This window comes from Urocitellus parryii, chromosome 3, assembly GCF_045843805.1.
Source record: "Urocitellus parryii isolate mUroPar1 chromosome 3, mUroPar1.hap1, whole genome shotgun sequence".
Classification (NCBI taxonomy): domain Eukaryota; kingdom Metazoa; phylum Chordata; class Mammalia; order Rodentia; family Sciuridae; genus Urocitellus; species Urocitellus parryii.
In genome coordinates this window covers 106,265,011-106,277,491 of record NC_135533.1, presented here as the reverse complement: position 1 = coordinate 106,277,491, position 12,481 = coordinate 106,265,011, and the positions used below count along the sequence as shown (strand labels likewise).

General features: G+C 41.5%; 1 protein-coding gene across 1 annotated transcript in view; it reads left to right on the top strand.

Moving 5' to 3' along the window:
* Grb10 (growth factor receptor bound protein 10) overlaps positions 1 to 12,481 on the top strand; it is a 154,604-nt gene that overhangs the window by 107,101 nt on the left and 35,022 nt on the right. Inside the window, exon 6 of the mRNA XM_026403659.2 lies at positions 9,731 to 9,887. Coding sequence (XP_026259444.1) covers positions 9,731 to 9,887 — 157 coding nt within the window. The remainder of the gene's footprint in view (positions 1 to 9,730; positions 9,888 to 12,481) is intronic.

The following is a 12,481-nucleotide window of genomic DNA, read 5'->3' as shown; positions in this document are numbered from 1 at the left end:
TTTCATTTAATTTAGTCGTAGCACAAGAATAAAAGATGCATAGAATGTTTAGGCTTTTTTTTTTTCTCCCTAGTCTATTTCCTAAATTTTAAGACTTTAAAACTGCACAAAAGTAGACAGAATATTGTGATGAACCCCCATGTCCCTCTTGCCTGGCTCCCATATCCGTCAGCCTGTGGCCTTGTGTCTCAGCCTTACCATATGAGCTACTGCCTTTTGTGATGTTTTGACATGAATCAGAGCTGTTCTATCATTCATCCTTAAATTTTTTAATGTTTCCGTAAAATGTCATATAGGGTTTTTTTGTGTTCGTTTTTTTTTGTTTTGTTTTGTTTTTCTGTAATGCTCACACATGGACCTAGCGTATAGTAGGCAGGTGCTATACCACTAAGCTATATCTCCAGCCACATTTATATATTTTTTTTTGACCAGAAAATGCTAAAATGCGATTGTTCTATCTAAGACTTAAATTAAGAGATATGTTTAAGTTACTTTTTTGCAGTCCTAGTGTAGCAAGTTCCACTAAAAGACTTTGCAACCTCAGGAAAGGTTTAGTGTCAGAGTTTAATCCCATTGAATACTCTGGTCTTGAAGAGGCTGGGCCCAAAGTTGCACTGCAGACTACATCCCCTTTATTCATGCTTTGGAGATGCCTGTCCTCCAAAAGCTTTCTTCACCCCTTAGAGATTATCTGTTACCTGCTAAGAGATTCTCAGATGGGCTGCTTAGAGATCATCAGGTCACCCACTTAGTGATCATATCAGGTTAACCACTTAGAGATCAGTTGATCACTCACTTAAAGAGCATATCAGGTCCACCACTTACAGATCATATGGTCACCTGCTTAGAAATCATATGGTCACCTGCTTAGTTATCATCAGCTCTAGCCACTTAGAGATCATTGGGTTACCCACTTAGAGATCATATCAGATCAGGCACTTAGAGATCATATAGTCACCCATATAGTGATCATATCAAGTCTACCACTTAGAGATCATCTGGTCACCTGCTTAGAGATCATCAGGTCACTGCCTACAGATCATCTGGCCACCCTATTTGAGATCAGATCAGATCATCTACTTAGAGAGCATATAGTAACCTGCTTAGCAACCATATCTGATCAGTCGCTTGGAGATCATCTGGTTACCTGCTTAACGATCATATCAGATCAACTGCTTAGAAATCATATCTCAACCTCTTGATCACCTAGAAGATACTGAAGTAGAAAACCCCTCCACAGCCCTCCTTCCAACCCTTGTGGTCTCCTGCTTTTGCACTCTATTCACTTCCTATTCCCCTTGATGGTCAGTATATGATGGGGGGACCACTTCCTTTTCTCAAACCATCACTTCCTTTTTCATCAGACCTTGGCTTCTGTGATTAGAAGGCAAACTCCTAATTACAAGATTCCCAGCTGATTAAATCTGAAACTGTTCAAACTACCCTAAATATCTGTGGAGAAGAAGTTGCAGGATAACCTCTTTTCTGCCTGCCCAAATGCCATCTAGGTGCATGCTACAGAGGTGTTGATCTGGAGCTGTACCCCGGGCTGTCTTACAAGCACTGGATGCCCCCCTAGCAACCTGGCCACAGAAGAAGACACATGAATCTGTTTCAAAATGATCACTTACTTAGTACTTAATCTATTAGGAACATTATGCTGCTTGACCCTCAAGCCTATGGGGCAATCCCCCATTTTATTGCTGAAAACATCAGCAGAGGGGTTGACACAGGCAGCAAGCAGCAGAGTTGCAGCTTGAATCCCGACTAGCAGGTTTCGGAATCTGTGCTATGCCAGAATTTCTTTCCAATATTGTGCTTTTGAACAATTTGGACATGGGCAGGGGCATGTTCCACAGGGAAACTATAGCTATTCAGAGGAGTGAAAACTGCATTAGAGAAGGTACTCACCAAGTGTTTACTGAGCAGAGAGACTGAAAATCCAGAGATGCTAAATGGACTTGTTCACAGTTCCCATATGTTTTCAAAAGATTTGACTTTAAGCAAGAATATTCTACCAAAAATTTGGTGATCATTTCCATTCTTGAAAATGTTTCTTTATTGGAGATATATTATAATAGATCCTTACACTTAAAAATTTATTTAAAGAAAATAAACATACAACTAAGACTCATGGGTAAGGATATTCCTAGCAGTGCCATGACAAGAACAAACGATTAGAGAAAACTCCAATGGGAAACATTGGAGAATTTTTTGTGTTTGAATCAACTGTTCTTCATGTTTGATACTTTGAAGACTATAAGGCATCAAAGAAACGTTGACCTGGTAAGATGTTGATGATATAGCCTGAAGCTACGTAAGTGTGATTGTAAAACTGGATGCAAAATGATTGCATTGTGTCTGTTTGTAAATATCTGTGCAAAGAATCCTGCAACAGTAAGTCTAGGAATTTTCAGTTATTATTAGGAACTGTTTTCCCTTGGCTGTTTATTGTATTTTTCTAATTTGTTACAATGAACACATTATTTTTGCAAAAAAAAAAACAACAACAAAAAACTAATGTATGTGTCTATGCCTGTGTATTTATGTATGCTTATATACTGTATGTGTATATATATATATATATATATATATATATATATATATATATATGTATTTGTACATTTATGTATGTATATTGTTTGTATATATACATGTGTACACGTATTTGCATGCATATGTTTGCATATATGAGGGTGTACATGGACCTGAGCGCACATGTATGTATCTGTATTTAGGTGTATGTGGGAGTGCACATGTATGAACATGTCGGCACTTGTGCACATGTTGGTATGTACGTGTATGTGCTAGTGTGAACTTGTGTGCACATGTGTACTGTGCATGTGTTTTGTCTTTAAATGCATGTTTGTGTGTATGCTTTATACACATTCATGTTTGCACATTTTATATGTACATATGAATGTTTCTGTGTGTGTGTGTATATATACATATATATATACATATATATATGAGAGAGAGAATATGTACGTGTGTGTGTGTCAGAAGTTACTAATCTCTTAATAGTTCAGTTTTGTGGTCATCTCTGACTCAAAGGCAAATACATAAATTCTAAATCTAAATACAATAGGTTGGAGGTTGCAGCATCTTTCTGAAGTTCAGCATTTTCTGGAAGGAGGGTGCAAGGATAAAATGCTTAGCTTTTGGTAAACCTGGCCTGTTTTCATAGTCTCCAAATATTCCATGGGCATTCCTCTGGGATGTTACCAATTTGAAGGTGACTGGGAGGGTTATGGCTATTCCTTCAATTGTCACTCTGTACCTGGTCCCACCGCTGTCATGACAGTGCATGATTAAAGTGAAAATTTAAATAACAGAACTTGGTCCATATCTGGGTCTCCAGCACTTACAGCCAAGCCATCTTTTGAATGTCAGTTTTCTCTTAAAATACACACACACATACACACAAAAAAGGAGTCATGTTTGGAAACAGAAATCTAACAGCAAAGCACAGTTATGTGCTTGTTCTGGAATCTTCACTCCAATAACTCTAAGAGGGCCTTGATCTGCTTTGGGGAGACCCCCTGAAATGGTCCCCAACCCAGATCGGGATTTTCTGAAGATACCATGCCCATTAAGGACATGAGGATACTTGTATGGATGGTCACAGCTCCCGAGCCTTTTATAGCATACAGTTGTCCCATTACCCATGCTCTCACTTTCCACAGTTATTCAAAGTTAACTATCTGAAAATAGTAAATGGAAAAGTCTGGAAATAAATGTTAAGTTTTAAATTGTGTGTCTGTAAGGTGATGAAATCTCATGCTGTCACCCTGCATCCCACTTAGGATATGAATCATCCCTTCATCTGGAATATCTACCCTGTATATTCCACCCACCTGTTAATTATCTAGTAGCCATCTTGATTACCAGATCATCTGCCATGATATTGCACTGCTTATGTTCAAGTAAACTTAATTTTAGTTACTACTTTGGGCTTTGAGGACATTATTAACACTGGCAGTTTGGATGGTACCAAACAGAAGCTATAAAGTGCTTTAAGCTTTTATTGTTAATCTGTTACTGTGTCTATAAAATAAACTTTATCATAGGTATGCACATACAGGAAAAAAAATCAAAATGTGTATAGAATCCTCAGTTTCAGCAGTTGCTAGAGATCTTGAATGTATTCCCTGCTGTGGATAAAGAGTAACTATACCTTCTTTTTGCTACTCTTCAATTCACCATCAAAGATTCTTTTCAAAGTAGTTTTCAGTTTTATTTTCTATAAATGAGACCATTTTATAAAAATTGCTTTTGTCAAAATAACAGGCTGTACATAGCCATTTTAGGTAAGTTAAAAATATATACACAGATGACCAAAACGAAATAAATTCTTCCAGATAAACTTCTCTGCCTGGTATAAAACGGTTGTGGGGGGTTACTTAACTGGTGAGAGACCCATTCAGAACTGAGTAAAGTCCTGTTTGTGTCTCCAAACCCATGGTTGACTTTCAAGAACTATTTTTTTAAAGTTATTTTTAGAACTATATCTCTTTTGGAAGAGGTTTGCAAGTTTAAAATATTTTAAAATCTCACTGAAAACTTGGAATCCATAGATTAATAAAGCAAATATTTTTGAAGTAAACTTGAGTAAGTGTAATGGAACAGAATTATTGTGTATGTTCTCATGATGGTGAACACAGCCATATATTCACATGTAGTCCTTTGGTTATCATTCCTTTAGTTTTAAAGTAACATCTAGAACAAAAGTGGAAAAAAAAAATCTTGGTAGAATTCTGTTCTTTCTCACTTAAATTAACTAAACCTAGCCTCTTGCATGTTTCAAAGTCAGTTGAGTTTACCTCAAACCTCCTAGGTATAAAGAACTCCTCCCCACCAAATTTAGAAACATTAGGACCACCTAGGATCAAAAGCCTTTTCACATGAGCCTTGGAGTCCTCCTGGCAAGAAAGATTCTAGGTGCTGGGGCGCACCTTGCTAATGTTTCCTCGGTGAGTAGATCTTACCAGTCCAGTGACCTCTGCACAAGGGCAATGGAATGAGAGAGCCCTGAGTTCAACTTCTGGCTCCAGTACTTTCCATTCTCCTTCATGTTGTGCCAGGTTTGCTGCCTTCCAGAAAAAAAAAAAGCTGCACATCTGGTAAGGGGTGTGATATATCTGTTTCAGCGTTTGGTTTTCTCTACCTGCTTTTGGCTCAGTGGTCTTCCTGCTTTCTTTGCTTGAGGTTCCATAGAATCACAATAAAAAAGGGTTTGTACCACTTAAAATAGGACCCCATCAGTGTTCCATGGCGTATCCTTCCTCCTGAGGACAGCCTCCTCTTGGCTCTTTGATTACAACCCAGCTTCTCCAAAGTGTTTACTCCCCAATATTCAGAAGAGGCTTCTGGAGTTACAAAAAAAAAAAAAAAAAAAAAAAAAAACTCCAGCCTACATCCTGTAAGAGTTCTTGACCTAAGAAGTACCTCCAGTGAAGAAGAATGAAGACAACACTAGGCCCACCAGCTTCTGGGGCAGATGCCCTACAAGGTCCTGGTTTCTGTATGGGTGCCTGGGGGCGGGGAACCTCAGCAACTCTTGGTCAGTCTGTGCACCACAGGGCCGGGCTGTCTGCCCAGGGACATGTTGCACTGCAGACGGCTCTGAGGGAGGCAAAGAGCTGAGAGTGGCCCATTTTCTATTTTTATAAGGTGATTATCACTGAGCCTTTGGCAGAGGCTCACTGCCAAAGTCAGGAGGTCTTTTGAATTCAGTAACGAGATTCCCTGAACTTGTAAGTCAGCCAGCAGCAGCAAAGTCTGTCTGTTGCATAAAGCTGAAATGGGATGTCTATGCTGAGATTAGGAACTGGAAGGGCCCAGAAGACCCTCACTGTGTACCTGCTGGGGACCACTGAGATTTAAGAGCCAGGCGTCCCAGAGTGGAGTTTGGACCATGGAGCTGACTCTTCCCTCAGATCTAATTACTCCTAAGCTCCTTCCTTCAAATTTGCAAAGAATGAAACACTTATTTCTCTGTACAGTGAATGTATAAAAAAATGACCACGGAAAGTCTGGAAATGGTGGAACATTCTACCACTGCTTCAAGCTTCCATAACAGGATGCAGTGGCATACCAGCCCAAGGGTACGTCAAAGCTTCCTCCCCCACTCTCTAAAAGAGAGTTTTATGCTGTTGACATAATTACACCCTCTTTCATATTACTGTTTTTAAAAGCAGTTAGCTATTTGGTTTTCTTTGCAGTAGAGAAAAGGAAATTGAGGATTTGGGAGTTGGCTTTTCCCAACTGAATCATTCCCACTGCATCATACTGGTCATGAAGTCTGCTTTCTTAGAATTGGAATCTGAGTGGGAAGCAGTCTTCAGGGTCCCACCTTCACCCCTTCCCTGGTCGTTCCGCAGGTCTTCAGCTGGAGCCCACTTCAAGGCAGATACGTGAAAATCATGAGGCCAGTGCTCCTTAAGGATTCCTACTTTACAGATAGGGGAACTGAGGCCCAGGGAGGCTGATTAACTCAGCCAAATTTCTACAACTAATAACTGATGAAATAGAATTGCAGCCTATTCTGATTTTAAGAGCTTCTACTTGAAAGCACCCCTGTGCCGTAACTTCCACCACACCGATTCTCTGAGCAGTGCCCCCTGGTAAAGAGAAGGAAAGTGAATTTGAGGCAGGTAGTTACCTGCCTGAATTCACAGCTCTAGTAGATGGCTGAGCCAGGATGGAATTTTCTCCAACTTCTCCACCTTCTCTTGATATTACCCAGATTCATCTTTTCTCTGCACAGAGCTCCCCTGGAAAATTACTGCCTGTGGTATTGATCTTTCCCTGATGAACTGTGAGTTGCTGTGGGACAGGGTCTTGACCTGATTGAGAGAACCTTCTGTGCTCACTCTGGTGCAATAAGTGTGAGTACTGGATGAACCAGGAGGACCCAGGCTGCTCCCTAGGAGCCCTGGACTTGGAGCAGCTGACCCCTGAACTGTAGGACCTTCCTTTGCAATCTGAATGAACCCCCCAGCACTTCCCAGGTGGTTACTTAAGAGGCAGTTCAGGTGGCTCAAAATGCTTCTTCCAGAAACTCCTACTTTCAAAGCTCTGCAGCAGGGTGGGGTGGGGTCTTTCTGTGTAGTGTTGCGTATTTATTTCACACATTCTCATCTACAGCTCCTTGCATTGACCCGAATTGAGATGACTGGCATATGTAATGCTTTTCCTGATGTTCTGTCTTGGGGACTTGTGTTGGGTGTGTGGTCTGAGGGCTCTAATATTTGTGGTAGTAGCCAGAAGTTGCTTGCGTCAGGGACAGAGGCCATAACCAGACCATATGTACTCTTGTGCCCATCCCCTGCCTCAGGCTACAGTAGTGGCCCAGCCTCCTGCCCAACCCACAATACCGTGGTCTTGCTACTCTGGCCTTTGTGGGGATCCAAAAGGAGAGGAGGTAAACATACGTCCAAACACATCATAGGTTTTAGTATTCAGACTGTATATAGACCTTTGGGGGAATTTCCAAGGAGCAAGAGAGGAGAGAATAAAGAAAAAAATACCATAAGTCTAAAAAAATTAGGAAACTGGTGCCACAGCTTATCTGGGTGGGAAAAATGTTAAGTGAACTTGGAGAGATGTGAAACTCCTACTACAACATTATTCAACCTTCCTAGAGGAGAAAATCTGTATTGTAATCACAGATGAACTCATTTGGAACCTTTGGAAAGAAAGAACATCAGGAAACACAATGTGGGAAGGGGAAAGCATACACTGCTTTAGGAGACATACAGGATATCACAATAAGCATGTGTCCGAGGCATTGTTTGAATGCATTTATATTTCCCAATCCTCTGTTTGTCTTTTACATTAAAGCATTTTAATAAAGAATGTTTTTACCTTGTGACCAGAGACATATTTTCTCAGCTTACATAAAATTTTATTTTTATAGACCAATTCAATCATGAAAACATGCTTTCATTGAGTTAAACCTACATTCCAGAAAAGAGAGAGGTGGATTTCTTTGAAGTGAATGGGAGTTGAAAGCAAGACCTCCAGTCCTGACCCATCCTGGGCTTTCTCTGAGTCAGGAAGTGCAGAAGGGTGGAAAGCAAGGGTCCACCAAGCCAGTCCACCAGCCTCTCAGAGAAAGGTCCTTCCTGCTACCTCTGGCCCAGGGTATGACTTTTACCCTTGTCATGGTTGCATGACTTTAACTGTGTCCCAGCCTCAGGATGACCACCGACCAGCAACCGTAGGGACCATCTGTCCAGAATGGTGCAATCCTAGTTTCTTCCCAGCCCTGTCCCCCAATGCAGCTGCACTCGTCCCAGCACCCCTTCACAAAACCTTAGTGCAAAACACATGAGAAGGAGTTGGAAAGAGCAGGGACATTCAACCACCCGGTGGCAGACCAGCTTTCTAAAAGCTGCCACTGACGGCAGCAGCTGGGGGACAAAGGTTAGTTGGAGATTTGGTCTAGACCCAGGGAACATGCGTGCTCCAGCCTGAGCTGCCTGCCATGATTCACTGCCTGGGGAGGACATTGAACAGGGATTTTTCTGGTCGATCATGTTGAGGGTGTGTTGTTGTTGTTGTCGTTGTTGTCGTCATCATCCTTAGCTGTACACCCCCCACCCACCCACCGCCGCCCCGCACCTCTGCCATGGAGCTCCCTGCAGTAAAGTGGGAGAGGAGCCTGTGTGGTGATTACATCAGCCCCTGGAAGGACATGATTGGGCTACTGGAGTGGTTTGATTCACCATCTAAGGACCAGAGTGAGACAGCTGGGGGTGGGCAGAAGCAGCTAGTCAGGGCACAGCCAGCAGGACTGGCATCCACAGCCTGAAAGGGGGAGCCCAGCCTGCTGGGAACAGTTGAGGGAGACCAGGAACAAACTCCTGTGCGAAAGGCAATCAGGATTTAAAATGCCGTCTTATCCCTCTGACTGCTTTTTCCATGCAGTTGAGGTAAGTTTGTTTTGTTTTGTTTTGTTTTAAACACATCTCACCTTCCTCTAAAGATTGCGTCCCTGTCGGTGTTGAGGCCGGGACCAACTGTATTTATAATCTGAATTGTAAATCTGAATTTCTGCTTGACCATCCCTTTGCCTGTGACCTGTTAGGTTTTTATGGATTTGAACAGGACCAGAAAAATGAAGCCTGCTTGTAATGTCATGACTGTATTCTTACTGAGCCCTTTTATTATTGATTTAAACTTTAGCATATGCATGTTCATTTATCTCTTCCTCCTCCTCAGCTTCAGGGAATGTGGGATGGGTGGAGGACACAGGAGCAGGTGGCCCAGAACCTAGAAAATGGAGAACAGAGTCATCAAAAGTTAGGATGGGAAGGGGAAACTGACAGGAGTTTTTTGTTGGTGTGCTTGTTTTTGCAGTTGGTTCAAATATAAAATATCCAACCCCTGAGACCACCGTCAGTATTTTAAAGTGAATTCTGTTGCTTCCTGAGCCAGTTTGGTGGCTTGGCTGTGAGCTCCACGTTCCTGTGAAATGTCGTGGGCATTTTAAAAATGTTGTGTCATGATCCTACCCGCTCTGTCCATAAGAGCTGGAAAGGGAAGGAGGAAAAAGAAGAAAGGGGACATCAACGGGCCCTCATCGTGCATCACTGCAGCCAAAAAAAGTTGTCCATGTGTTTTAACACAGTATACTATTTTCACTCTTTCTGTTTTGTCTCAGGTTTTACTTCTTATAAGTACAAAATTGTTTATCCGTACCTGTCCCCTTTGTGTGTTGCAGGACGTTAAAGTCTTTAGTGAAGATGGAACAAGCAAGGTGGTGGAGATTCTGACAGATATGACGGCCAGGGACCTGTGCCAGCTGCTGGTTTACAAAAGTCACTGCGTGGATGACAACAGCTGGACACTGGTGGAGCACCACCCCCACCTGGGATTAGGTAAGGAACAGCCTGGGGTAGGGATAGCACCTGGAAACCTCAGTGTATAGTCAAATGAAGACGCTATGCCAAAAGTGAGACTTCACTGCCCTCTGCTAAGTTGACATGCAGCTTACATGTTGCCCTCGACTTCTGCTGCTGGTTTTTTTTTTTCCTCCTAAGTTTTATTTTTCCTCCCTCCTAGCCCTCTCCCCTCTGGTGCTTTGAGAATCTTGCCTTGGATGGTTGAAGGTGGTAACTTCCAAAGGACTTGAGTATAGCACCAAGGTTCTCTGTGTCTCAGCTCCTTTCCTTCCTTTCAGAGCCACGGGGGCTTGTCGCACATCTATGAACCAGGAGAGGGAGAGGGCACCCTTGCAGTGCCCTGGGGAGTGCTGGAGAATCACAGGATTGGATTGTAGTTGCCACTCTAGTGTGTTTGGCTAAGAAGGGAGCCCTGGTTCCAGGTTTCTGGGAAGGGAGCACATCAAAAAGCAGCTGCATCCTAGGCTTGATATTTTCATAGCATTTCTGAGCTGGTTGGTGATGCCCTGATGGTGTGTTCCTCTGTGTGTGTGTGTGTGTGTGTGTGTGTGTGCGCGCGCGCGCGCGCCCGCCCGCCCGCCCATTCACTTACACACATAACTGTGTGGTTATGCTGAGAAAGCAAAGAGAATATTTTATATCATGGAATATTTGAAAATATGTACTATTTCCAGAACTGACTTGAAGTTTTGTTTTTCTCAGATTTTCTGTCTCGGATAAAGAAGCTTTTCAGACTTCTATTTAAATTCCTATTGGAAAAAGTGTGGTGCCTGAAAAACCATAGATATATATTTAAAGACAGAATTTTCTCTAAATCAACAGCTATGTTTCTTCCACTTCTCAAAGCAAAAAAGAAAAATAAAACTCAGATAGCAGACTTCCCATAATTTTAAAGTCTTCTCATGAACCTTTTGAAACATTAATCAATTGAATCTAAATCTCTAGGTCTAGAATGTTCATTTAACCAAATTCTTCCAACAGATAGGGTACAATATAGGCTTAAATGACACAATGTAAATTTGAGTTTTCATTTGTAAGTCACTTTTCCAGCTCCATCTGGACTTTTATAGATACATGTGTTCTTTTAAAGGAAGCAGATAGAGCTTTTGCTGATTTCTTTCCCATCTCCCCTGATGGCCAGCCTGTTTGTATGACAACAGAACTTTTCCATTGTCACCAACAGCCGCCTTCTGCCAGGTTCATTCACCTGCTCTACAGTGAGCGACTGTGATGTCACCCTTGCTCCTGTGGAGATGGACTGACTGTTCTGGTCAATCTCTGGTTTGGGACATCTGTGATTGGATCCTACAGTAGTCTGATAAAACCACCAGAATCATATGTTGACACACAGATAACTTAGAAATTTAACAACAGTGGGAAATGTGCAGTGTGTGTGTGTACACACATATGTGTATGAAAACCATAGGCAGAATACTAACTGCAAAAATGAGTCTGAATAGTAGTACCAAACAGTAAATATTGTTGAAAGCCCATTCAAAAGTCAGAAAACTCTTTTTATCTGAAAGGAGCAGTGGAAGGGACTTCTCCAGATTTTTTTCTTTCTTTCTTTCATTTTAATGCTAGGGATCGAATCTAGTGCTTTGAGCATTGCCAAGCAAGCACTCTGCCACTGACCTACAACCAGCCCACTTCTGCAGATATTTAACACACGAATATAATGATGCACACTTAGAGCTTGTGGTACAGATACACATAAGATTTTAACATATAAGGAATGTTTTAGAAATTTTGATTCAGATATTTCTTATAGCCCTTGATTTCTGCAACTTTATACAGTGGATAGGCAAATTGTACATTAAAATTTTGGAAATAAATGAATGCGTCACAACTTACACTGAGGAGGTAAAGAAATCAATACCCATTCATACACAATATTCTTAGGAATATGATATTTCTATGTCTCATTCTTTGTTCTTTGTCTTATTCACGGATGGACTTAATACATGTTTTAAAGGGATGATGGTTTATTTTAAAATTAAAGGCAAAGGTGGGGAGGAGTAAGAAATCAAGAAAAATGATTGAAAAAAGAACAGGGCACTTTGGTCAAAAATTTAGATCCTACTTAACAAACAAACAAAATTAATGGCCTTACACAAACAGAATTTAGAGATACTTGAAGTTCCCTTGACTATCCTTCCTTAGTTGCCTTGCTTAACATCAATTCCTTTCTCATTAGGGACAAGTGGTCATGTTTTCATATAGGCTGGGTTTTGCAGAGGATTGTGAGAGTTTTTAAGAGTCACCAAATTATACTATCTGGAAAGATCAGCACCCCCAGGACAGGTTCTGCTTCTGCATTCCCATCTTTCTAACTTCTCTGCTTATGCTTTTTTTTTTTTTTAAATGTGTGATCTAAGCATGTTGTTTAATTTATAGCAACAACGGTTGCTCATTAGGGGGAAATCTTATTTCTTCCATGATTCAGCAGCATTTGACTGTCAGGACTTCACTGGCAGGAAGGTGCAGGTACTGGGCTGTGGGGTCTCTTCCAGAGAGCCCTATAGGTGTCTCAGCACTCACCCTGGGATGATTATGAAGACCACAGCCTT